The sequence below is a fragment of the Pseudorasbora parva genome, chromosome 8, assembly GCF_024679245.1.
Source record: "Pseudorasbora parva isolate DD20220531a chromosome 8, ASM2467924v1, whole genome shotgun sequence".
NCBI classification, from domain to species: Eukaryota; Metazoa; Chordata; class Actinopteri; order Cypriniformes; family Gobionidae; genus Pseudorasbora; species Pseudorasbora parva.
Window position 1 is genome coordinate 37,462,712 of NC_090179.1, and position 25,283 is coordinate 37,487,994.

Here is a 25,283-nt window from a genome sequence, read left to right on the forward strand (position 1 = left end):
GATGACGCAGTGACACATGCCAAATTGTGCTATTTTCATGCTTTATCAAATTTTTTATGTGGTTCAGATACAATAATATTTTGAGTTTCTATTTATTAAACAAATTTCCTTCATTGTATCAACTCAAATGTTTAATTTCAATAAACTCAAAATTTTAAGGCAACCAGGTTACTTACTTTTTTAAGTTAAACCAACAAAAAACAACCAATTTTTTTTTTTACAGTGCATGAGTCTGTGTGCATTCAGGTTGAAGTCCCCATCAGGCTAGAATAACATGTACACACACACACACACACATTTTATGGGGACTTTGCATAGGCGTAATGGATTATATAATGTACAAACCGTATTTTCTATCCCCCTACACTAACCCTGCCCCTAAACCTACCCATCACAGGAAACATTCTGCATTTTTACTTTCTCAAAAAAACTCCTTCTGTATGATTTATAAGATGTTTTCTTCATGGGGACCAAAAAATGTCTCAAGTGAAAAAAAAGTATGTGTCAAGCATCACAATACTGAATCTTCATTTACATATAACAGCGATTTTATGGGTGGGATACACATAAACGAACTGGGACATCTTGAGATATTACGTAATGGACAGGTAGCTAGTAGAAAATTCATTTTCCACTTTTAAATTGCAGTCTAGATTAAAATTTAATATATTTGACCAGCCGCTATAAGTTCACCCCTTATGGCAAATGCACACTGAATTCACCAACAAAAATGCAATGATGAAATGAAACTATGACTGAAAAGCAGATTTATTCCACTGCAGATGAGGAGCAATGGAAAACCAAACCTGACACGATGACAGTAAACACCCCAGTGACATTTTCCACTAGCCATTATTTAGTCCAACACTTGCAGCACACATGCACATCATCTCCTGAAGACTGAAAATGTGCGTATAATTCACTGGAAAGAGCAAACACCAAACGCTTCACATCCATCATGCTTAAGGGAGTGTATCCCTTAAAAACAGACTTCTGTTGATTCGATCAAAACAAAAAGAGGAGAAAATGAAAAATAGACATAATTTGATGGGTGAGGGCTTTAGAACAGACCTGAACAGAGTTTTGGACTAAACTATACAACTGCCATTCATTTAAGTGTTGTGCAAGTGGATATAAAAGATAATAGATTGAAGAAATCGAATAAGGTATTGTTTTTCTTTATTTTTTTTGACTGCAAGCTCACAGGCCTGCACTTTATGTCCTGAATTTCAATTTGGCATGACTAATTTATTATGATGGCTGCCTGGATCATTTAACTGAGAAGAAAGTTATTTATGTCACATGTGATCACTACTGTGCTGAAATCAGCTACTGTAACAATGAGTATTTTATATAAGTAGGTTCATTTAGGTGTTTGTTTTAATCAAAACTGTTTACAAGCATGCTATAAAGCTATAAAGCTGCCACAGGAAATTTTATAGATTCCTTTCCTTGGAAAATAACCAGTTTTCCCCCAGATTAATGTGGAGATATCACAAACTAAGCCTGATAAATGGTCAAGGATAAGAGTCTAGCATCGGTCAGGTCATGCACCTCACAGGACTAAAGTATTGGTCTTAATCCAAACGAAAAAGACATGATCCTGCTGTGAGTTACTTTAGGAAGAGCTGGAAATATGTTACATATGGAAACCTAGTTGCCTAGCGGAAACATTTTTAGACATTTGAAATGTTTTTAAATCGAAATCTTTAAACACAGAGTGGCCACACACACAACACAGTTGTTTATGGGGACATTATTATTTTTTCTTATTTGTATATTGTAGGCTACATATTACTACCCCTAAACCTAGCCATCAAGGAAAACTTTCTGCAGTTTTACATTTTCAAAAACACAATTTCGTATGATTTATGAGCCGTTTTCTTCATTGAGATCAAAATATTTTCCCATAAGGTAACTGTATTGCTATCCTTGTAGTTTTGTCCCCATGTGTATTGACAGCATCGGGACATTTCACTTGTAGAAATTTGTGAAACTTCCTGTGTTTACGTGTTTCAGGCAGACTGTTTTTCCCCCGTTACTTTTTCTGCACATTACGTGGTTATGCCAATTTAAGAGTCTGTCATGCGTTCACTCATTCAACCGATTCGTTCAAAACATTGGTTCATTCAGAAGCAAGACACCGGTCTCAGAGACACTAAACATTGTTTTGGGAAAATTTTCGTTGGCTGAACAAAAGAGACAAGCACAATACTCTGTCTAAAATGTAAGTAACTCAATATTAACTTCTTTTTTTATTGAACTGTAGGCTAAAGGCTATACAAGCCCACACACAATCATGCTGTTTTGTTTGTTTACCTGCGGCCTCGCGCCTAAAGCACACAGTGGTTTTTATGACTTTTTTTATATTGTGAAAAACAGCACTGTTGTTCGTGTGATATTGCTTAATACGTTAACAGCCTCTAGACATGTTTAGGCTACAAAATGTAGCTATATGGCAACATTACAAAACACGCAATTAAGTCCCTCTCTTTGCACATGGGCTACACATCAAAACATATTATTTTATTACATTTCGATCATTTTTGGAACTATTGAGTCATTGTAGAGAACTATATAACCACTTGATAGAAATAATCAGTGCCAATATAACAGTCTAAGTAGCTATAAGATTCAAACGCACCCTGAGGGCTGTATACTGCGAGGCTCTTTAGGCAGAGCGCTGGAAAATTCCTTTGAGTGAGCCAACAGAATGTTCCTGTGATAAGACCAGCCACTGCTCATGGTGACAAATGATTTCACATCATTCCCCTGCAATCTACAGAGATCAAACAAACTGTTTAATGAGAAGCATCAGCACACATTTATCATTGCACATGAGATGAGACTGTTATAGATATAGGAGTGTCTCCTTTTATAGACATATGCCTGTGAGAATTTGTGTCTGTGTTTCTGAAAGAGAACCCCCTTATATGTCCCTTTTAAACACTGCCATCAAAAGTTTGGAATAATTAAGAATTTTTTGCTTTTCTTGTTAGCTTTGCAGTCACGGGAGTACATTACATTTTAAAATATAGTCAAATATAAAAGTTATTATAGATTATAATAATATTTCACAACATTGCTGTTTTGGGGTTTTATTAATCAGATTTGAAGCCTCGGTGACCAGAGTTCCTCGGCTAAAGTTTTGTTTTTTCTGTTGAAATTCAGAAAAGTTGCATGGGACATTTTGTAAAATGCAATAACACCAATAATCTGTGATTTGTTAACCTTTATTTAACTGACAAAGGTACATAGAAAAGATTTTAAAAGTTTTCTTTGACCAACTTAAGTAGTGCTGGGCGGTATATCTGCACCAAAAGAGATAACATACACAATTTAATTTTTATTTAACAATGCTATCCTTCTATAAATTAATGACGTTATCAAATGTTGCCAGACTAGAAAATATATTGAAATCATGCAGAAATATATTTGTGGAAATAAAATTATAAAATGCACACACAACATGAGACGAGTTTACTAGAAAGTGTGCCGCTCATTACTCTTTTCTCTCTCAGTGCACTCTTAAAGTTGAACAAACAGTTGACTTTACAAGAGTAAACTTTGGAAATAAATTATGTTACTTTTCTGAAGTAAAAATTCGGATGAAAGTGGGGAATCTTGTAGCTTTCCTTGGCTGAAAAAAAATCTTCTCGAAATTGCTTATTGTGATTCACAGAAGAAGAAAAAAATACTGTAGAATTTACCCGCCATTGAAAAAAGACCATGATGCTTTGCAGATCTACAGCAACATGCTGTATACAGGTTCTACAGTAAGTATTTGCTCATTTTACAGTAATAATGCTGTGAAAACTACAGAAATTTGTTACAGTGTAGCTACCGGTTCATACCAAAGACTGTTTTTTAAAAATGTTTTATTATATATTTTGATGATACCGCAATATATATATATATATATTTATAAACAACAAATATTCTTAAACAACGTTCGGAACACGGCGCAGTGCACTTGCAGCAAACTTAGGCTACGTGTGTCATTTTTTCAAAGACTGTAGAGCTCTTAAATATATTTAAAATATTATTAGATCTTTTAAATGCTCTTCCGCGTTTCTCCCTCGCTTTGGCAGTTTGTTGTTATATAAGGTTAGATTTTTAAAATGCTTAAGAGGCCCTCAACTCAACTTTTTTTTCTCTCCGTGGTCATATTTTAATATTCATGTCGGAAATTAGTGTTTTATTGGTGGTTGTCATTCACAGCATCATTTTGTGGGGCTTTGCAAACCTGCAAACTGTGGAATTTTTCTACAATATTCACTCATGACAGTAAAATAGTGCATTCTAGTCAATCTAGTGCAGTAGGCTATATTTCCTCTCTCAATCAAAAAATGGTTAACACCTGGTCATGCATAGGGAACAAATACCGTCATATACCATGAAACCAATATATTTTAGAAAAATACAGTGATATAAATTTTGGTCATACCACCCTGCACTAAACTTAAGTTTATTTTGTAAATAGAAACAAATTTGAATTTTGATGGCTGCAACACACTCCAAAACGAAAGGGACCATCCAGACTTTCATTAGTGACAGGTGCCAAAGCAAACATCTGTTATAGGGGTTCATCTGTGCAAACAGTGACGTGTGACGCAGAGGAGGCATAAATTGGGATTGTACAGAGCCATATACTGACATATACTGACATCTTGGAAGCAAGACAATGCCAGGCCTCATTCTCTGCATGCTAAAACTCTAGACACGCTACACCGTAGAAGGGATGTGCTTGACCGCCTGCCTGCAGTACAGATCTGTCTCTTATGAAAATGTATCATGAAAAGGAGAATCAAACAACAATGACCACAGACTGTTGAGCATTTAAAAAGTGTCATCAAAAGGAAAACGTGATGCGACACTGGTAAAGTGCCTCTGTCTTTTTTTGGAGTGTGTAGCAGCCATCGAAATCGATATCTATATTTATACACGTGTTGGTCAGTGAAAACTTTGAAAGTGTTTTTTTTGTACTTTGTCAGATAAATAAATGTTAAAGAGAATTAACAAATCACACACACATTTCCTGGATTAGGGGTTGTACATAAATGAAGATATATTAACATATTAAATGGATGAATACTTTACAGAGTAATCAACTATTTTGTAAAGGCGGTTAAAATGACAATTTTCACCTGAAACTTGAAAGTAAACACCCACGGCTAGGATTGGATAAGATGATTCTCTCTCAGGGCTCGCAAAACGTCTTAATCAAATAAACACAATGATTTATCTATCATCCACCCGCAATTGATTGGAATATAATATTTGTATTACTTGACACGCCTGGTTGGTGGATCTAAGAGAGTGAACAACACACATCCAGTCTCGACCTGTGTTTTATTTACAAACGATTCTGCAGTGAAATTAAACAAGCTTTCTCCATCATTCATTTAAAAATAATAATAATTTAGCAACAGCCTATTGTCATCCTGTTTTCATATGATAAATATAACTTAAATCGATCTAGATTACTGCAAAGTGACTGCAGCTGCAACCCGATCACACATAAATGCGTATTAATAGTAGGAGTGTGCAATGTCATGGAATTTATACGCCAAAACTCATTTTGGCGTGCATATGATAAGCTGTTTTTCGCGTGCATATGATACGCACTTTATGGCGTAGGCTATATATGACACGCTCTCTTGGGTAGGTTTAGGGTAGTGGGTGTGGGGGGGAAAGCTCAGAGATCTGTGTTTCGTGCAGGTCTCTCTCATTAACATTCGATCTAAAGGGCTCTCGTGCGTCCTGCTTCATACCACCGTAAGGTTAATTCGTTCACTTATTCATGAACATAATTTTTGCCCGAGTCCGTCAAGACTACAACTCCCATGATTCCACGCTCACTCGCGTTGTCACCAAGCTACGCATTTGTTTTTAATTAGCGACTGCTAGAAACTTCCATTCTGAGCATTTTAAAATTACTTTAGAAAGGTGGCAGCATCATTATTTATTTTATTTTTACAAAGGGATTGGTCTATTAGTAAATTCTCATTAGAATCATTAATTAAACTTTCTTCTGGTCTTAGAGGAAGAAGAGCTTAATTTTTAATTTCCTATGTTGTCAAACCTTCTCGATCTTTACACTTGTTTGTGAAGCAAATGAAAACTCATATAATTTCATTCTGCTGGCCACTTTCATGGATCTAGAATGTCTGAGTAATCAAACTTTCTGCCACTTCTTTTGAATAAAGTGTTCAAAAGAAACATCAAAAGTTATGAAATTGAAATGGTTCAAATGGTTCAAATAAAAAGTGATTAAAAGGAAGATGATAAATGAAATTAATTTTTAGCTTTCGAAGCAAAAACTCTAAGGATTAGTTTGCCTATCCGAAGATAGCAGCAAAGCGAGTGTGCTTTTTTCTCAATAAGAAAAATGTTGTCAAACTTAAACATTAATTCATTATATGTTTAACTTTATTGAATCAGTGAAAAGTTATTTAATGTAATAAATATATATTTTTAGTAATTAAGGATTTATTTAAATAAATCTCAGCTGCACAGTACCCTTGTCAATCAAGAGTAAAAAGTGGGAAACTTTTTGAAACGTAGTTTCTTTCATTGTCCACTAGAGGACAGTATTGATCACGAATTGAATCACTGAAGTTGGTTGTGTGTGGGCAAGTGAGGTTCATGTATTTACATACTGTAGCACGCATTGACTGATTTTAAATGTAGCCTATAAAAACGAGAGAGAGAGCGAGAGAGAGAGAGAGAGAGAGAGAGAGAGAGAGAGAGAGAGAGAGAGAGAGAGAGAGAGAGAGAGAGAGAGAGAGAGAGAGAGAGAATTCCCTTGTTCACCATTGTAGCTATAAAGTGTTTTGTTCTTGGAACATAATTTGGTTGACTGATTTGTATACAGCACAGATACACTGATTTATGTCTTTCAAAGAATGTAAATAGCAAAAAGGCAGGATTCCTCAGTTATAGTGAGCTATTTCTGTCCCTGTGAGCCACAATCTTACAATAAACATCAAATCTATCCTAGTCTCCAAAAGTAATTGACCTGTGGTCTTTCATTGGAAGTCTCTCAGTCTGCCACAGTCAGATTTGCATTTTTATTTCTATAATTAACATCTAGTCATACAAAAGTCACGTGTGACTTTTATGTTATAAGCTGTGCATAACTTTATCTAATTTTATGCACATGAATTATTAAGAGTAGAGTTTGATGCCCTGATGCCATGGTGCCTGATGGTTTTGTAAGTAATTTGTCTTGAGTGATTGTCCCCCCAAAAAATCCAGTGATTATTTTTTATTTATTTATTTATTTATTTTTTTTTGTGTGTGTGTATGTGTGTGCACGTTTAAGCATATTTACATATACCCTCAGTAATTACTTTATTGTCTTTTTTAGTTTTAAGAGTGTTTCATGGGTTTTCATGTTCTGTTCAGTGGTTGGCACTCTTACCAAAGTAAGCACAATTTATGTCACAAAGACCCTTAGTCTTTAGTCAAAGACGGCATGCCCACACACACACACACACACACACACACACACACACACACACACACACATACACACACGTTTTGAAAGAAGTTACTTTTGCTCATCAAGCCTGCATTTATTTGAAAATAAAATACAGTTTTTTTTTTCAATATTGTGATATATTATTACAGTTTAAAATAATTGGTTTTCTATTTATTATACTTTAAATGATCATTTATTTCCGTGATGCAAAGCTGAATTTTCAGGATCATTCCTCCAGTCTTCAGTGTCACTCGATCCTTCAGAAATCATCTAATATGAGGATTCATTTTCAAAGTTGGAAACAGTTCTGCTGCTTAATATTTTTTCATAACCTGTGATACTTTTTTTTTTATAATACTTTGATGAATAAAAAGTAAAAAATAAAAAAGCAAATGTTTTAAAAATAGAAATCTTTTGTAAAAACAATATACACTTCTGGTCAGTAATTTGGGGTCAGTAATTTCTTTTTTAATAAATCAATAATTTTATTCAGCAAGGATGTGTTAAATTGATAAAAATTGATAGTAAAGGAAATGTATATTATATGAAAATTGTTTTTATTTTGAATAAATGCAGTTCTTTTGAACCTTTTATTCATCAAATATATTAGGCAGCAGAACTGTTTCCAACACTCATAATAAATCAGAATATTAGAATGATTTCTGAAGGATCATGTGGCACTGAAGACTGGAGGAACGATCCTGAAAATTCAGCTTTGCATCACAGAAATAAATTATAATTTAAAGTATAATAAATTGAAACCCAAATATTTTAAATTGTAATAATATATCCCAATATTAAAAAAATATATATTCTACACAAAAAAAATTTACACACACACACACATGTTGGTCTATGTGGTTTACAGGGACTCTCCATAGGCGTAATGGTTTTTATACTGTACAAACTGTATTTTCTATCCCCTTACACTGCCCCTGCCCCTAAACCTACCCATCACATGAAACATTCTGCATTTTTACTTTCTCAAAAAAACATCATTTAGTATGTTTTTAAGGCCATTTGAATTATGAGGACATTTGATATGTCCTCATAAACCACATTTATAGTGTAATACCAGTGTAATACCCATGTAGTTATACAAATTTGTGTCCTCATAAACCACATAAACAGGCTCACACACACACACACACACACATGTTTGTTTTTGTGAATTGTGGGGACATTCCATAGGCGTAATGTGTTTTATACTGTACAAACCGTATTGTCTATCCCCTTACACTGCCCCTAAACCTAAACCTACCCATCACAGGAAACATTCTGCATTTTTACTTTTTCTAAAAAACTCATCCTGTATGATTTATAAGCATTTTGAAAAGTGGGGACATGGGGTAATGTCCTGATATGTCACCATTTTCTGTAATACCTGTGTCATACACATATTATACACATTTTTGTCCTGATATGTCACAAAAACAAGCACACACACACACACACACACACACACACACACACCTGTTTACAACCTCAAACGATCAGACTCCAAACTCCACTATGGCCAAGACCAAAGAGCTGTCACCAGAAACAAAACTGCAGACCTGCACCAGCTGGGAAGACTGAATCTGCAATAGGTAAGCAGCTTGGTGTGAAGAAATCAATGGCGGGAACAAACGGTGGGGAAGACATACAAGACCACTAATAATCTCCCTTGATCTGGAGCTCCACGCAAGATCTCACACTGTGGGTCAAAATGATCACAAGAACAGTGAGCAAAAATCCCAGAACCACATGGGGGGGAACATAGTGAATGACCTGCAGAGAGCTGGTACCAAAGTAACAAAGGTTACCTTCAGTAACACACTACGCCGCCAGGGACTCAAATCCTGCAGTGTCAGATGTGTCCCACCTGCTTAAGCCAGTACATGTCCAGGCCCATCTGAAGTTTGCTAGAGAGCATTTTGATGATCCAGAAGAAGATTGGGAGAACGTCATATGGTCAGATGAAACCAAAAAATAATTTTTTGGAAAAATTTTAACTAGTCGTGTTTGGAGAAGAAAGAATGTTGAGTTGCACCATACCTACTCTGAAGCATGGGGGTGGACACATCATGCTTTGGGACTGTTGTTCTGCAAAGGGACCAGGACAACTGATCCGTGTAAAGGAAAGAAGGAATGGCGCCATGTATCGTGAGATTTTGAGTAAAAATCTCCTCCCATCAGCAAGGGCATTGAAGATAAAACGTGGTTGGGTCTTTCAGCATGACAATGATCCCAAACACACTGCCCGGGCAATGAAAGAGTGGCTTCGTAAGAAGCATTTCAAGGTTCTGGAGTCTCCAGATCTCAACCCCATAGAAAATCTTTGGAGGGAGTTGAAAATCCGTGTTGCCCAGCAACAGCCCCAAAACATCACTGCTCTAGAGGAGATCTGCATGGAGGAATGAGCCAAACTACAAGCAACAGTGTGTAATAACCTTGTGGCCACTTAGATAAAACGTTTGACCACTTTTATTGCCAAAAAAGGGTATTTAACAAAGAATTGAGATAAACTTTTGTTATTGCAGTTTTTGCCCGTTGCTCGAAAACATTTTGCAAAATTTCACTCGTTGTGCAAAAACTCTACACACAAGTAAACATGACACAACACTGGGGAATATACCATTCACTTCTGTGTCAAATTGAAACACTGCTATCAAAATCTAACATTCAAACCTTTGTCAAAATGTAACTCTGATGACAAAATAATACACACTTGCATCGTATGAATACACTTTCAGATCAGGGGGAACGCACTAGTCTACTTTATATAAAACACTGTAGTCTTTAATTTTCACTGTTTTTATTCAGTTCATCAGTTAGCATTCTGCAAAGCAATGCAACACTTACAGTTTCTGTTCTTTTTTTCCAACAAATGTTTTCACAACAACCAAAAATGAAAGTACTGAAATGTTACAAATGACATACTACTGTACATCACAGTACTTTACTTCACACTACAGTACAATCTCAATGGTACAGTGCTATGTACTGTGCTGTATGTTACACAAAAATAAAAATTAATTGTTACTAAAAGAGCACTAGCCAACTTGCAATACAGTAAAGTGATACGGTACAGTATGTACAGTCCCCTGACAAAAGTCTTGTCGCTTGTGTACAAATTGACCTAAAGTGCCACTGAAATATATTTCTAATCAAGATATTTTTTAAAAGAAATGGCTTATTTTAATCCCACCAGCTTTGTGATAATGTTTTAGTGAAAAACTAAACTTTCAAAAAGTATTCTAATATTCACAGCTTGGTAAAGCCCACTGAGTCAATTTTTGCAAAGACATAAGTGTTGTCACCTTGTCATATGAGCTTCACCTGTGACTAATAATGGATCAATTAGGTCTCAAGTGTGTATAAAAAGAACCCCAGTACACTAGACCTTCACATCAACTGCAACTAGGACCTCTGCAAACATGCCTAAGATTCACCCTGAGACTAAAGTTTTGATTATCAAGAGGCTGAAGACCAGATCCACTGCTGATGTGGCAGACACCTTCAATGTGTCTCAGCGTCAAGTAAAGAGGATAAAAAAAAAAGATTTGAAGAGACTGGAGACGTTTTTGACAAGCCCAGGTCAGGCAGACCCCACAAGACAACTGCTCGAGAGGACCGTTTGTTGGCTCGAAAATCCAAGGCCAGCCCATTTTCCACTGCAGCAGAGCTCCACGAGACCTGGTCACCTGAAGTCCCTCTGTCAACCAGAACAGTTTGTCGGATTCTGTCTCGAAATGGCCTCCATGGTCGAATCAGTGCCCAGAAGCCAGCACTAAACAAAAGACAATTGAAAAACCGTGTGGCATTTGCCAAGGCCCACAGCCTGCTAAAAGGATGGATGCTGGAAAAGTGGCAGAAGGTGGATTTTCAGATGATTCTTCTGTTGAATTACACCACAGTCGACGCAAATATTGCAGGAGACCTACTGGAGCCAGAATGGATCCGAGATTCACCCAGAAAACAGTGAAGTTTGGTGGCAGAAAAATCATGGTCTGGGGTTACATCCAGTATGGGGGGTGTGCGAGAGATCTGCAGGGTGGAAGGCAACATCAATAGTCTAAAATACCAAGAAATCTTAGCTACCTCTTATTCCCAACCATAAAAGAGGCCAAATTCTGCAGCAGGACGGTGCTCCATCGCATACTTCCATCTCCACATCAAAGTTCCTCAAGGCGAAGAAGATCAAGATGCTCCAGGATTGGCCAGCCCAGTCACCAGATATGAACATCATTGAGCATATGTGGGGTAGAATGAAAGAGGACGCATGGAAGACGAAACCAAAGAATATTTATGAACTCTGGGAGGCATGCAAGACTGCTTTCTTAGCTATTCCTGATGACTTCATCAATAAATTGTATGAATCCTTGCCAAACCGCATGGATGCAGTCCTTCAAGCTCATGGAAGTCATACAAGATATTAAATTTGTATCTCACAGCACCACAACTTAATTTGCTGACATATTTTTGTATTTGCAGTAAATTTGTTCAATTTCTGTATAGGCGACAAAACTTTTGTCTTGCCAAAATTTGACCTTTCTGTCTTGATTAAATGATAAATATTTTTTCTGTGAAAATTATTTATTTCAGTGCATTAAACACCATTTGGGAGGGTTTTAGCTTTTCATATGAGCTATTTCTAACACCAATTAATTAATTAAAAGTCAGGTTAATATCAGGTATTTCTAGAAAATAGATAAGTGACAAGACTTTTGTCAGGGACTGTAGATAGATACAGTCTGGAATGGAGAGTTGCTGTTTTCCAATCTGAATGTCCTTATGATGGATGATACTGTGAACCGGCTTAGATGTGGGTGGACTCTCTGCCCAGGTTCCCTCACTGTCAGGCCACATGACTTACCACATGAACCACCAAAATTGCTCTAACATCATCTGAAATATTGTTCTGTGTATAGCCTATTTGACCATCTCTCTCTCTCTCTCTCTCTCTCTCTCTCTCTCTCTCTCTCTCTCTCTCTCTCTCTCTCTCTCTCTCTCTCTCTCTCTCTCTCTCTCTCTCTCTCTCTCTCTCTCTCTCTCTCTCTCTCTCTCTCTCTCTCTCTCTCTCTCTCTCTCTCTCTCTCTCTCTAGAGAGAGAGAGGATGATACACCTATGATGGCTTGAGGGTGAGTAAATCATGGGGTAATTTTCAGTGAACTATCCCTTTAAGGAGCTTTTTAACTGTAGTGTACCTCCATTTAATTTTCTTATAGCCACTTTCTATTTTGTGAAGCTCAACTATCTTTTGCTGCACATCAGAAGGTTATTTGGTTTTACTCATTATGATAAATTATTAAGGGAATTTGACCTTTGTGTTTCCTCATATTTATACTCCTGTGTAACAGGAAGTCATGGCTGAACATGAGAAAATGTGAATATGGATGGACTTTAAAGATATTTTACTCATCCAAATTTCTAGGGGTGCCAATAAATGTGGCCAATGTGAACTAGAGAAAAACATTTATTTCATAATTAGATGATGTCACAAGGATGCCCCCCCCACACACACACACTCTCTCTTTAATTGTTTTACTTCAATATGAAAGGTTAGAGTTTTTATTTATTTATTTATTTTATTGAAAGCTCAAAAGGATAAACAATACCGATTTACTTTCACAGTCAGCTACCGTTGCTCATATTTACCAAGGATGCCAATATAAATGGAGGTCACTCCACATAATATTATATACCTGTGTTTGTCTTTATTTTTATTTTTTTTATTTTTTTGTTAACCAAATATTTTTAGGGCACATTTACAACTACATTTCCTATTTAGATTTCTAAGAGATAAAGTCAGTGTTAATAATGGGATGATATCCTGGAACCCATTTAGAAACAGGAAGAAGTGCTTTTTGGAAGTCATGACTCATGAGTCACTTGAAAAGACAAACAAACACTAATCCTTTTTAGTCCCAACAACCCAACATAATTCACTAAAATAACTTTCATGAAGCAGTACTAACGCCAAGGCCTTTGAACTCACTGTGTGTAGACATAAGGCTTCATCAGAGAGGGCTGGTCCACAAGTTGTGCATCTATATCTACCAAGCCATCTATCTAGGATAAATCTAAATTCATCCTTAGTGGGTTTAGCCAATTATATAAAGTAAGTATTGTAAGAGATTCACACAATGCAGACTTGACTTCATGGCTATAAAAACATAAAATGACCAGCAAAGGTTGGTCTTGACATCACCAATGATGATGGCGTGTCATTCGTGCTCGTTTTTCGCTAATCTAGAAAGCTGATGCAAATGCTGGAAAACGTCCTGCCAGTTATTTGCATGCAAGCAAATGTGTGAGGGTCATTTCATAAGCTGACTTCTGATCAGCATCTGTAGTATAGTTTACTAAAGCGGAGTTGGATTTCGTGTCTTTGGTATAATGGTCAAATTCAGCTGGAGTTTGGGAGTAGACACAGTTGTTTCACTGGGATAGGTAGCTGAGTATATTTCCTGCCACTTACAGCTGAGGTATCTGCATCATGGAAACTGGTAAGGTGACATTTTCCCTGTTATTGGTGAAACTCTGTAGCTTGAGTTCAGTTTTTGTTTTGCTGTTTAATTTTTAAGTCAAGATTAATCTTGGAATGGTCAAACTGCATCTTTTAATGTTTAACTCTAATGTTAACCGGTCTGATTATTTATTTTCAAGACATCTTCATGATATATGGGGCTCTGTGAACTTTGAGCCTGTTTGCACTTTCAATGCACAAAAATAGGATAAATGTGATATTCCGGACAAAACCGCTTTCAGTGCTTAAAAACCAGCAGAACTTCAGAGCTCCACAACTTCATTCATGAAGCTGGGATCTTTTACATAACACTACAATGATTTTTGCATGCAATGTCCTATCACAGACATTTTAAATTGCAAATACACTGTTGTATTGACTAGGTCCTGTGCTTCCCAGGAATCATCTTTTTGTATTTTTGGGAAATAAACTTTAAACATAAGTTCATATGTAACTAGAGGGATTGAGCTGGAGACACCAAAATTGGTGTATAATGTTGGGACTGTCATTTATCAGAATGTCAAACCGTTACAACTTTCCCGCAAACGGTTCTATTGGCTGCCATAGGCTTCAATGGCGGAAGAAAAAAGTACGAGAACGGATAAAATAGGTGCCTCCGCACCTTCGGTGCTTGGCCCCTAATTATAACTTTGCACTTGCACAGATACTCTACATGCAAATGGTTAAAGAGACATATCAGGCTGACATTTTGAGTCCGATTTGACTTAAACATAAAATGATAATCGGACCACTTGTGATGTTTCAACTGGACAGAGTTAGTGTTTGTAAACTGACCAATTTGCATTGACCAAAACCAAAGATAATTTCCATGCCAGTTATAGATGCATGCCATAAAACTGACTAGATATACTGTACCTGAAGCTGCAAATGAGAAATAATGATGTAAGTGATGTAATAAATGCAATTATTAAACAAATCTGAGCTTATGAATATCTAAAGTTTTATATTCAATGCATGCTGCATTTGTGATTTGTGTGCTACTGATTTCATGTGAATTCATCTGACAGACATTCATTTATGGTTTTTATACTTTTTTTGTTTTTTTTTGCAGAATGCTCAAAAAGAGTGTATCAGGGAGTCCGGGTCAAGCACACTGTGAAAGATCTGCTGGCAGAAAAGAGGTCACAGCAGACGAGCGGGCCGCACTACACGGTAAGTCCACGGCTTAATCTTACCTGGTCAATGCCCTCAACTGAAATATACCCCGCCCTGTCATTCACAATGCTTCCTTTCACTCTATTCACCCTGCCACTCTGCTCTTCTTTCATATATGCAAACAGTCAGTTTAAAACAGTTGGTATTTTCTGTGCCCCACCACTTTATTTGCTCATCGGCTTATCTTTTTTTTATTCTAATGATGAACCTATGGCCTCTGATACAAGCCCTCTGAGTCTTGTCTTTTTCTCACACGGGTGGGATGAAGCAAAGCCCGTTAGTGAATACCTGCACATAAGCGGCAAACAATAGCAGCAGTGCTGCTGGTCATGATCTCCTATGGTTTAGGAGTAAATCATCCTTTTGCTGCTGTAGTATGGCTATGCAAAATCAACCACTCGCACACCTGCTCCACTGTATTGTTCCTCCTGCAGACCACAGACAAGTCGCCTGTTGTCACTCTAGACAAGCACAAATCAGACTTGCAGACATCTGGCTGCACAAGAGGGAAAGCTTTTCTCCGTGTCTATGGCACACTGAACGCGCTTTTGTTTGAATAAGTAGAGTAATGACTTCTGGCTCGTCAATGCACAGACTAATAGTTTTAACGGTTTTAAAAAGAATGACTTACACAAACATTTATATTAAGTTATAATACATAGCAACATTAAGCATTGTGGAAAAAATATTAACCTTTCTAAACATGTATTTGTATTAATCTATGCAATTACAAATGATATATAAGAAATTAATAGTAAAATTAAATATTCTTAACTTTAACATAAATACAAATATTATATATGTGCATGTTAGTGCGTCATTTAATTGAAAATATTCTTATGTTATTAAACTCCAACTCCAATTTATCATTACAAAAATGTAAAAATATTCTAATGTCATTATATGATTTTATTTGAAATATTCTAATGTCTAATATTTCATTTTAATACATTTTACATTTTATATATGTGTGTGTATAATACTGATATTAATCACATCCAAATAAAAGGTTTGTGTACACATTGTATGTGTACTGTGTATAATTTTTATTTATATATAAATGCACACACATGCATGTATATACAGTCCCTGACAAAAGTCTTGTCGCTTGTGTACAAATTCACCTAAAGTGCTGCTGAAATATATTTCTAATCAAGATTTTTTTACAAGAAATGGCTCTTTTTAATCCCACCAGCTTTTGTGATAATGTTTCAGTGAAAAACGAAACTTTCAAAAAGTATTCTAATATTCACAGCTTGGTAAAGCCCATTGAGTCAATTTTTGCAAAGACATAAGTGTTGTCACCTTGTCATATGAGCTTCACCTGTGACTAATAATGGATCAATTAGGTCTCAAGTGTGTATAAAAAGAACCCCAGTACGCTAGATCTTCACATCAACTGCAACTAGACCTCTGCAAACATGCCTAAGATTCACCCTGAGACTAAAGTTTTGATTATCAAGAGGCTGAAGACCAGATCCACTGCTGATGTGGCAGACACCTTCAATGTGTCTCAGCGTCAAGTACAGAGGATAAAAAAAAGATTTGAAGAGACTGAAGACGTTTTTGACAAGCCCAGGTCAGGCAGACCCCACAAGACAACTGCTCAAGAGGACCGTTTGTTGGCTGAAAAAATCCAAGGCCAGCCCATTTTCCACTGCAGCAGAGCTCCACGAGACCTGGTCACCTGAAGTCCATGTGTCAACCAGAACAGTTTGTCGGATTCTGTCTCGAAATGGCCTCCATGGTCGAATCAGTGCCCAGAAGCCAGCACTAAACAAAAGACAATTGAAAAACCGTGTGGCATTTGCCAAGGCCCACAGCCTGCTAAATAGATGGACGCAGGAAAAGTGGCAGAAGGTGGATTTTCAGATGAATCTTCTGTTGAATTACACCACAGTCGCCGCAAATATTGCAGGAGACTTACTGGTGCCTGAATGGATCCGAGATTCACCCAGAAAACAGTGAAGTTTGGTGGCGGAAAAATCATGGTCTGGGGTTACATCCAGTATGGGGGTGTGCGAGAGATCTGCAGGGTGGAAGGCAACATCAATAGTCTAAAATACCAAGAAATCTTAGCTACCTCTTATTCCCAACCATAAAAGAGGCCAAATTCTGCAGCAGGACGGTGCTCCATCGCATACTTCCATCTCCACATCAAAGTTCCTCTAGGCAAAGAAGATCAAGATGCTCCAGGATTGGCCAGCCCAGTCACCAGACATGAACATCATTGAGCATATGTGGGGTAGGATGAAAGAGGACGCATGGAAGACCAAACCAAAGAATATTGATGAACTCTGGGAGGCATGCAAGACTGCTTTCTTAGCTATTCCTGATGACTTCATCAATAAATTGTATGAATCCTTGCCAAACCGCATGGATGCAGTCCTTCAAGCTCATGGAAGTCATACAAGATATTAAATTTGAATCTCACAGCACCACAACTTAATTTGCTGACATATTTTTGTATTTGCAGTAAATTTGTTCAATTTCTGTATAGGCGACAAAACTTTTGTCTTGCCAAAATTTGACCTTTCTGTCTTGATTAAATGATAAATATTTTTTCTATGAAAATTATTTATTTCAGTGCATTAAACATCATTTGGGAGGGTTTAAGCTTTTCATATGAGCTATTTCTAACACCAATGAATTAATTAAAAGTCAGGTTAATATCAGGTATTTCTAGAAAATAGATAAGCGACAAGACTTTTGTCAGGGACTGTATTTAAGAAAACTTGTTATTTATAAATAAAATATTTATATTTATATACAATATAAATTACATACATGTATATATGCACACAGATATTTCTTAAATATGTACAATATATGTGTGTGTATTCAAATATTAATAATAATAATATACAGTACACGCATATATATTATTTAAACACAAACTTTTATTTTGGATATTAATCGTTTGACAGCCCTATATAAAATATTGCACACACACACACACACACACACACACACACACACACACACACACACTCTCTCTCTCTCTCTCTTCCAAGCTTATGTTATGGGATTACTTATTTATTAAAATGTTATATATGTATAACATTCCCCATAACATTTTACTAAATAAGTAATCTCATAACATAAGCTTGGAAGAATTAGATAAAATCAGTTTAATTTCCTCATGTACGAGTTTTGTGACAGTTATGACTTCAGATTTCCATGTGTGATGTGTTATTGGTTCTTTGAGCCATGGCTGGTAATTAATCTTTTGTATGTTATGTAACAGCTGAAAAGTAACTATGTTTTCAAAGCATAAAAAGTGTATGTAGGTGTCAATCATTGTGATCCTACTGGGACACGACTGAGTCCAAACACATACAACAATGGCGGAGCAGGGGGAGGGTTGCACAGGAGAATCGGAGCATGTCGAGACCACGCAGAACAAAAATAGCTTTATAATAAGCTTACTTCTGTATCTATGGCCTTTTATTTAGGGTAGAAGAGCCATCTGCAGACTTCAGCAAACACTGTCCACAGAAATCATGTCCAAACACAGGACCAAAACAATACAGACACTTGCCAGAGTTTCCAGACGAACAATAGTAAAATACCACTCTTGTATTATCTTTGCTTTTAAAAAAAGTTGAAATAATAAAAGTGGCATTAAGAGAATAACAAAGCCAGTGAGAATTGATATTTCAGAATATTATTTGATTTTAGTTTACATATTGTGTTGTTAAGATGAGCTTTCATGGCAAAACATTTTAGGCATTAATTGGTAAAGTTGTATTACCAAATCAGTGGCCACTAGTTTCACAAAAAAATTAAATACAAACAGACAGGTTTTATATGTGGACTGATGTTCAGCTGTTCTTTTTAATAGTCAACTAATTTTCGGATCATCAGTCATCATGCTCGGTACACACTGGTCACAGACATGAAGATTTATCTTTAATTTCACCAAGCTGATGGTTTAATAAAACCCTCTCAGTCATCATGTTTTTAAGGCCATTTTAAGTTTGATTTTGATGTGACATAAGAGGTAATATCTTGGTGAGTGAGCTGTTTACTTATTTTTTAATTTATCTTCCCATTAACTGCATAATTTTGAGTGATTTTCGAACCTAGAACACAGAAAAACGAGACGGGATTTATCTTGTGAACAGAATCATAGCCAATCATGTCCAGTCATAGCCGATAGAGATATTGCCTCTTCTGGCGTAACTTACCCCCATTCATTCTCAATTACCCCCCGCCAAACCCTGAGTAAGCTTTTAGGGGGTCTGTTAAAACTCAATGGGCTCAGGAGAGGCAAGAGAGACTCGGACTCCCACTGTAACTTCACTTTCTCATCCATTTTTTTTTTGAGGAGGCACTGTGCTTCCCTTGCCTCCTCAGAGGAAAGGATGGATGGATGGATGGATGGATGGATGGATGGATGGATGGATGGATGGATGGATGGATGGATGGATGGATGGATGGATGGAACAACAGAGATAACGCAGGATGGATGGATGGAACGACAGAGAGAACACCAGAGAGAGAAAGATGGGTGGGTGGGTGGATGGATGGATGGATGGATGGATGGATGGATGGATGGATGGATGGATGGATGGAAGGATGGATGGATGGATGGATGGCTGGATGGAACGAATGGATGGATGGATGGATGGATGGATGGATGGATGGATGGATGGATGGATGGATGGAACGACAGAGAGAATGCCAGAGATAGAGAGAGAGATGGATGGATGGAACGAACGGGATGGATGGATGGTAGGATGGAATGACAGAGAGAATGCCAGAGATAGAGAGAGAGATGGATGGAACGAACGGGATGGATGTATGGATGGATGGATGGATGTATGGATGGATGGATGGATGGATGGATAGATAGATAGATAGATAGATAGATAGATAGATAGATAGATAGATAGATAGATAGATAGATAGATAGATAGATAGATAGAAAATGAACTTTTATAAGGAGTAAAAAGATGTTTGCATGGTATTGACCTTTATTCCTGTATGCCACTCTGGTGAAGTTGAGCTCTTTCACAAGCAGCCACAAGCCCCCACCCCACCCCAGCCCACCCCACCCCACCCCCTCACTTCCACCTACTCCTGCGTGGTTTATCTGGAGGCTGGATCAGGTGCAGCGCTGCAGCCTTGGAGCTCTTCAACAGCCTGATTTCCATACCATGCCTTCAAAGAGGCACTGAGGCGTAGGTTGTTCACATAGGAAAGTCTTGGAACGAGCAAATGACATTCAAATGCTAGCCTCAAAATTTGCTTGCCCTCCAGCCAGTGCTGCCTTGATATCAGCTCATTTATTCTTGCAGTATGCAAACGGAAAAAAGCATGCGTTTGTCTGTATTGCCTCACCAATAGCATTCAGTAACACAATTGCATGATATGCTACAAATCTCTAGCTCCCACTGTCCCACAGAAGAATAATTGAACCTTAACTAGTCTCATCCTCCAGCCTTGAAAAAATGTGTTGCAAGAGAAAGTCAGATCAAATTGGATTCATATTTTAAAGGCTGTGCTAATGAAAATAATTGCGTTTTTGATTTTGGATATTCATCGGATTGGGTTGTTTATTTTGGACACTTGCATTATCTGTCTAAATCTGTCTAAGATTTGGGGGCAGGCATGCAAATATTTCGTGCTTTAGCTGTCACGTGCCATTAAGACTAGATTGCGTTAGTCAAATGAAGTGATCACTGAACACTGATGATTAATGTAAATCGTTCTGATTTTTTTCTAGGGTGTATCCTCTCCTCCGAATCCATTTGTACAAATGAATGGTGAGTCTCTTAACAAGTATATTTCTATATACTGTAAATAATGTGTCAGTCATAAGTTGTTTTCATGTATTAATCAAAATTGTTGTGGTCTGTTCAGGTTCTCACATGCTTCCGAGTTACTACGGCATGAGAAGACCTTTCATTTCAGACTCTGAGTTCTGTTCCTCAACCAAACCCTTCTCTACGGATGTCTACCCCTCATCGCTGACGGGGAAGCCTCTCTCGTGCGACACCGGATGTGTGTCTGGTTATTCCTCTCTCATAGACAGCTACTACCCCGAGTCTTTCGGAGACTACCGCAGCACAGCTTTCTCCAGTGGAGGAAGTGCCATATTCTCGCCCTCTGCATTGTCTTCTTTGATCCCACCTTACTCCAGTGACCCTTCACATTATTTGCTGGTAAGATCTGGCACATAGTGCGGAAAGGCACAGTCAGAGAAGATGTGTGTGATGTTTAAGTGTAGTCAGAATCACTCATATGTCCATCCGCCCAAGTCTATATATGGGGGATGAAGTCTGTTCCGCTTAGTAGTCGTTCAGCTGTTTGTATTCTCTAAAGGGCATATCTTTAAGGTAAGGTGAATGTTATGGGCATAGGGCCCAAAGTTCAAATGAATCAATACGTTAAATAGCATGTTTGCGGACAGATTTATTCAAGTAGTACATGTAAAAAAAACAACAACAAAAAAACAAACATTATTTAAATATTTATATAACACATTTTTAAAGAACTTTTAAATATTGTGATGTTATATCATATTATATTTTCTATACTCTATATGTATTTATATTTAAATTGAATTTTAAAAAAATAACTAAAAATATGCAGAAAAAATAGATTGGGGGGGGGTATATATTCATATTTTTTTATTGGACAAAATTAGAATTGCTAAATAACATCACTGTAAACTGTCTCCAATTGAAAATTTTCTACACTGTAAACAAAAGGCAAATTTTGAACTTTTGCAGTAAAATCGACTTGGATGTTTAAGTTATTTCAACTTAAATTATGTTAAACTGACTTTAAAAAATGAGTTACATCTTGTATAACTAATAAAAAACAGTGTAACATTTCTTAACTGATTTTGATGAGTTAAACCAATGTAATAACATATGTTTTCATAACTTATTTAACATATTTTTTTTACAGTGTAGTGACTTATCACATCTAAAAAATTTCAGTTAAATTCTGTAAATTGATGCAGTTTAATTCACAGAAATTCAATTCAGCCAACTGAAAAAATTAGATCTGATCAGTCACTAGAAATTTTTCAATTGGAGACAGTTTTTTTTACAGTGATGTTATTTAATAACATCAATGACAAAATAATAACATCATTAATTTACTATTTTTTTTACAGTGATACTTGCATTTTCATCCAAGTATGAGTTCTAAAAATGTAATAATTATGTAATTGTATTAATTGTATATATTTTCAATATTTTTATATTTAGGAAAATTGTATTCATTTTTTATTTATATTTAGGGGAAAAAAGAAGAAATGTTTCTGTAATATAATTTGATTCGATTTTATTTTATTTAATTGTCATATTGATTTTTTTTAAAAATATATATATATTTATATTTAACTAAAAAAAACTTTATTTATATTTTTTTATAAAACCTAAATCTAAAAACATATAACGGCTGCAAACGGTATATGCCTTTATAATTTTTTATGCGCATTTTTTTTTTTACTTAATATTTTCTCCTGACTATAGATGGCACAAAATCCCATCTAAGCACAATTTTGTCATTTCATCTGTCGCCATCTTACACCCCTTTTTAATATTTCACATTTTCTGCCGTGACAACTAAATTAGAAAATATTTCTATGTATTTCCTATAATAATACATTGGCTGAAGCATCATCATCTTGCCACGTGCTTATATTTAAATATGTTATGATTTAAAATGAAATCCACATTGTTCTTAAAGTGTTAGTTCACCCAAAAATGAAAATTCTGTCATTAATTACTTAGCCTCATGCTGTTCGACACCCGTAAGACCTCTGTTCGCCTTCGGAACACAAATGACGATATTTTTGTTGAAATCTGATGGCTCAGACAGGCCATTGGCTCTATAATTTCCAACGGCTCTACAATAATTGTATGAAGCGACAAGTATAGTTTTTGTGTGCAAAAAATAAATAAAAAAATAACTTATAGTGATGTCCGATTTCAAAACAAAGATTCAAACCGTTATGAATCGATTCATGTTTCAGGTCGCGTGTCAAACCGCCAAACTGCTGAAATCATGTGACTTTGGCATGATCTGAATCATGAATCAATACACTGATTCATAACAGTTCTAAGCTTTGTTTTGAAATCCCCACATATAAGTCATTATTTCGTTTTTTTTTTTCTTTACACACTATTCTTGTCGCTTCATAAAATGATTGATTTTAGGTAAACTGGCCCTTTAAGGGAGGCATCTTCCCCAGTTGTTTCGGAAAAGAAAATATTTATATAGGTTTATTCTGGCCTTGATATCAAAACTCTCTGTGCCAATTGTTTTGCATATCGATTGTTCAAACTATTGTCTGTTGTCTCTACCACTTTTCTTTATTCATCTGGTTTTAAAGGATACCGGCTTGAGCACAATGTGGTGCATTTAGTGTCTTGTTAATCCAAAAATGTAAATCATCATTTACTCACCCTCAAGTTGTTCCAAACTTGTATGAGTTTCTTTCTATTGCTGAACACAAAAGAAGATATTTAAAAATATGTTTGTAACCAAACAGTTGATGGGCCCTAAAATGTTCCCCCTATAGTTCCCCATATTCTTCTTTTGTGTTCAGTAGGAGAACGAAACTCATACAGGTTTGGAACAACTTTAGGGTAAGTAAATGATGACAGAATTTTCATTTTGGGGTGAACTTTCCCTTTAAGGGTAATCAATTTTTGCTTGTGTCGACAGCAGAGGGACTCCTGGGAGCCCACAGGGACCGAGGTGGCGGAGGGTTTGTGTGGAGACGGTCTGGCTCCCATGCCCCTGTCTACACCCAATTCTCTGGTCAACCCTGAGACCGTCAGCCCGACCCAGTTCCGCTCATCTTCCCGGGGTTCTTCACAGTCATACTCTCTCCATTCACTGGATGAAGTCAATTATCACTCCTCGTTTCAACCTTCGTCTGGCAGTTTTGCTTCCACTTCATTCATGACTGAGCCTGTGACCAAGCTAGTGTCAGTTCTACCATCGGAAGATACAGAAAGTGCCCCATCAGCCTTGAGTGACAGTCTGGTGTGGGGGAAGGAGGACACTGGGAGCACTTGGTCACAGTATGAGGTCAGGAGGGCGTTCTGAGATTGAACTGTGTAATGAAGTAAAGGCTTACAAGCCTAGCAGATCAACACTTCTCCAAAACACAAGTAAGACCTTTAGCACTAAAAATCGTTTGTCAGTTTTACTTAGCAGAGCTAAGGCTTAACATTGGGGAACAAAAATGACTACATTATATATTAACGTTTTATTTGTCTGGTTTATTATAATGGTATCTTCAATTTTCTAGTCACAAGTTATATTGACTCACCAGGATAATCAGTATAAGGAGTCTGTATATCAGATTTTTTATTTCGATGACAAATGAAGTGAGTGTGCGTCTATTTAAATGTATATTATCTGCAAAAAAATGAAGTGTTAAATATTTATAGTTGATGTGTAATATCTAGCTAGTCTTATTTCTCTTCTTTTGACTGTTTCATTCAAAAGCTTGCTGTGAAAATTGTCTGAAAGGTTAATAAACTAGAATTACACACAAAAAAAAGCATTCTTGTAACTCAACAGCACAATGAAATTCACAGGCCAGAAATGCAAAAACAAAAGCCTCATGTGAACACAACAGGAAAAAAAAACATGCAATGAAAACTCAAACCTTTTATTAAAAATGAAATGTACATTTTCAAGACAGGCAATTAAAAAAAGATATACACCGATCAGGCCTAACATTATGACCTAATATTATGTTGGTTCCCCCTTTGCTGCCAAAACAGCCCTGACCCGTCGAGACATGGACTCCACTAGACCCCTGAAGGTGTGCTGTGGTATCTGGCACCAAGTTAGCAGCAGATCCTTTAAGGTCTGTAAGTTGTGAGGTGGGGCCTCCATGGCTCAGACTTGTTTGATCGGACCACATGGGTCAGCATTCGCTCCCCACATGCATCAGTGACCCATGACCCTGTCACTGGTTCACCACTGTTCCTTCTTTGGACCCCTTTTGATAGATACACTGCAGACCGGGAACACCCCACAAGAGCTGCAGTTTTGGAGATGCTCTGACCCAGTCGTCTAGCCATCACAATTTGGCCCTAGTCAAACTCGCTCAAATCCTTACACTT

General features: G+C 36.7%; 1 protein-coding gene across 2 annotated transcripts; it reads left to right on the top strand.

Moving 5' to 3' along the window:
* Nucleotides 1-2,094: 2,094 nt before the first annotated feature.
* On the top strand, nucleotides 2,095-24,624 carry si:ch211-213d14.1 (POU class 2 homeobox associating-factor 2). Of its 2 annotated transcripts, none has more exons than XM_067451842.1 (5): nucleotides 2,095-2,227; nucleotides 15,071-15,171; nucleotides 20,906-20,945; nucleotides 21,043-21,344; nucleotides 23,866-24,624. In XM_067451842.1, the coding sequence occupies exons 3-5, from the start codon at nucleotides 20,939-20,941 to the stop codon at nucleotides 24,250-24,252; spliced, it is 696 nt and encodes a 231-aa protein (XP_067307943.1). In that variant the 5' UTR covers nucleotides 2,095-2,227; nucleotides 15,071-15,171; nucleotides 20,906-20,938; the 3' UTR covers nucleotides 24,253-24,624. The 2 variants fall into 2 exon arrangements, with proteins under 2 accessions (XP_067307943.1, XP_067307942.1); XM_067451841.1 differs by lacking the exon at nucleotides 2,095-2,227 and adding an exon at nucleotides 13,840-13,978 and having other exon boundaries at nucleotides 23,866-24,623.
* Nucleotides 24,625-25,283: the final 659 nt, after the last annotated feature.

Coding starts and splice junctions, on each gene's coding strand:
- si:ch211-213d14.1 (XM_067451841.1), top strand. Junction 20,946..21,042: donor TCCATTTGTACAAATGAATG/GTGAGTCTCTTA, acceptor TGGTCTGTTCAG/GTTCTCACATGCTTCCGAGT. Junction 21,345..23,865: donor ACCCTTCACATTATTTGCTG/GTAAGATCTGGC, acceptor TTGTGTCGACAG/CAGAGGGACTCCTGGGAGCC.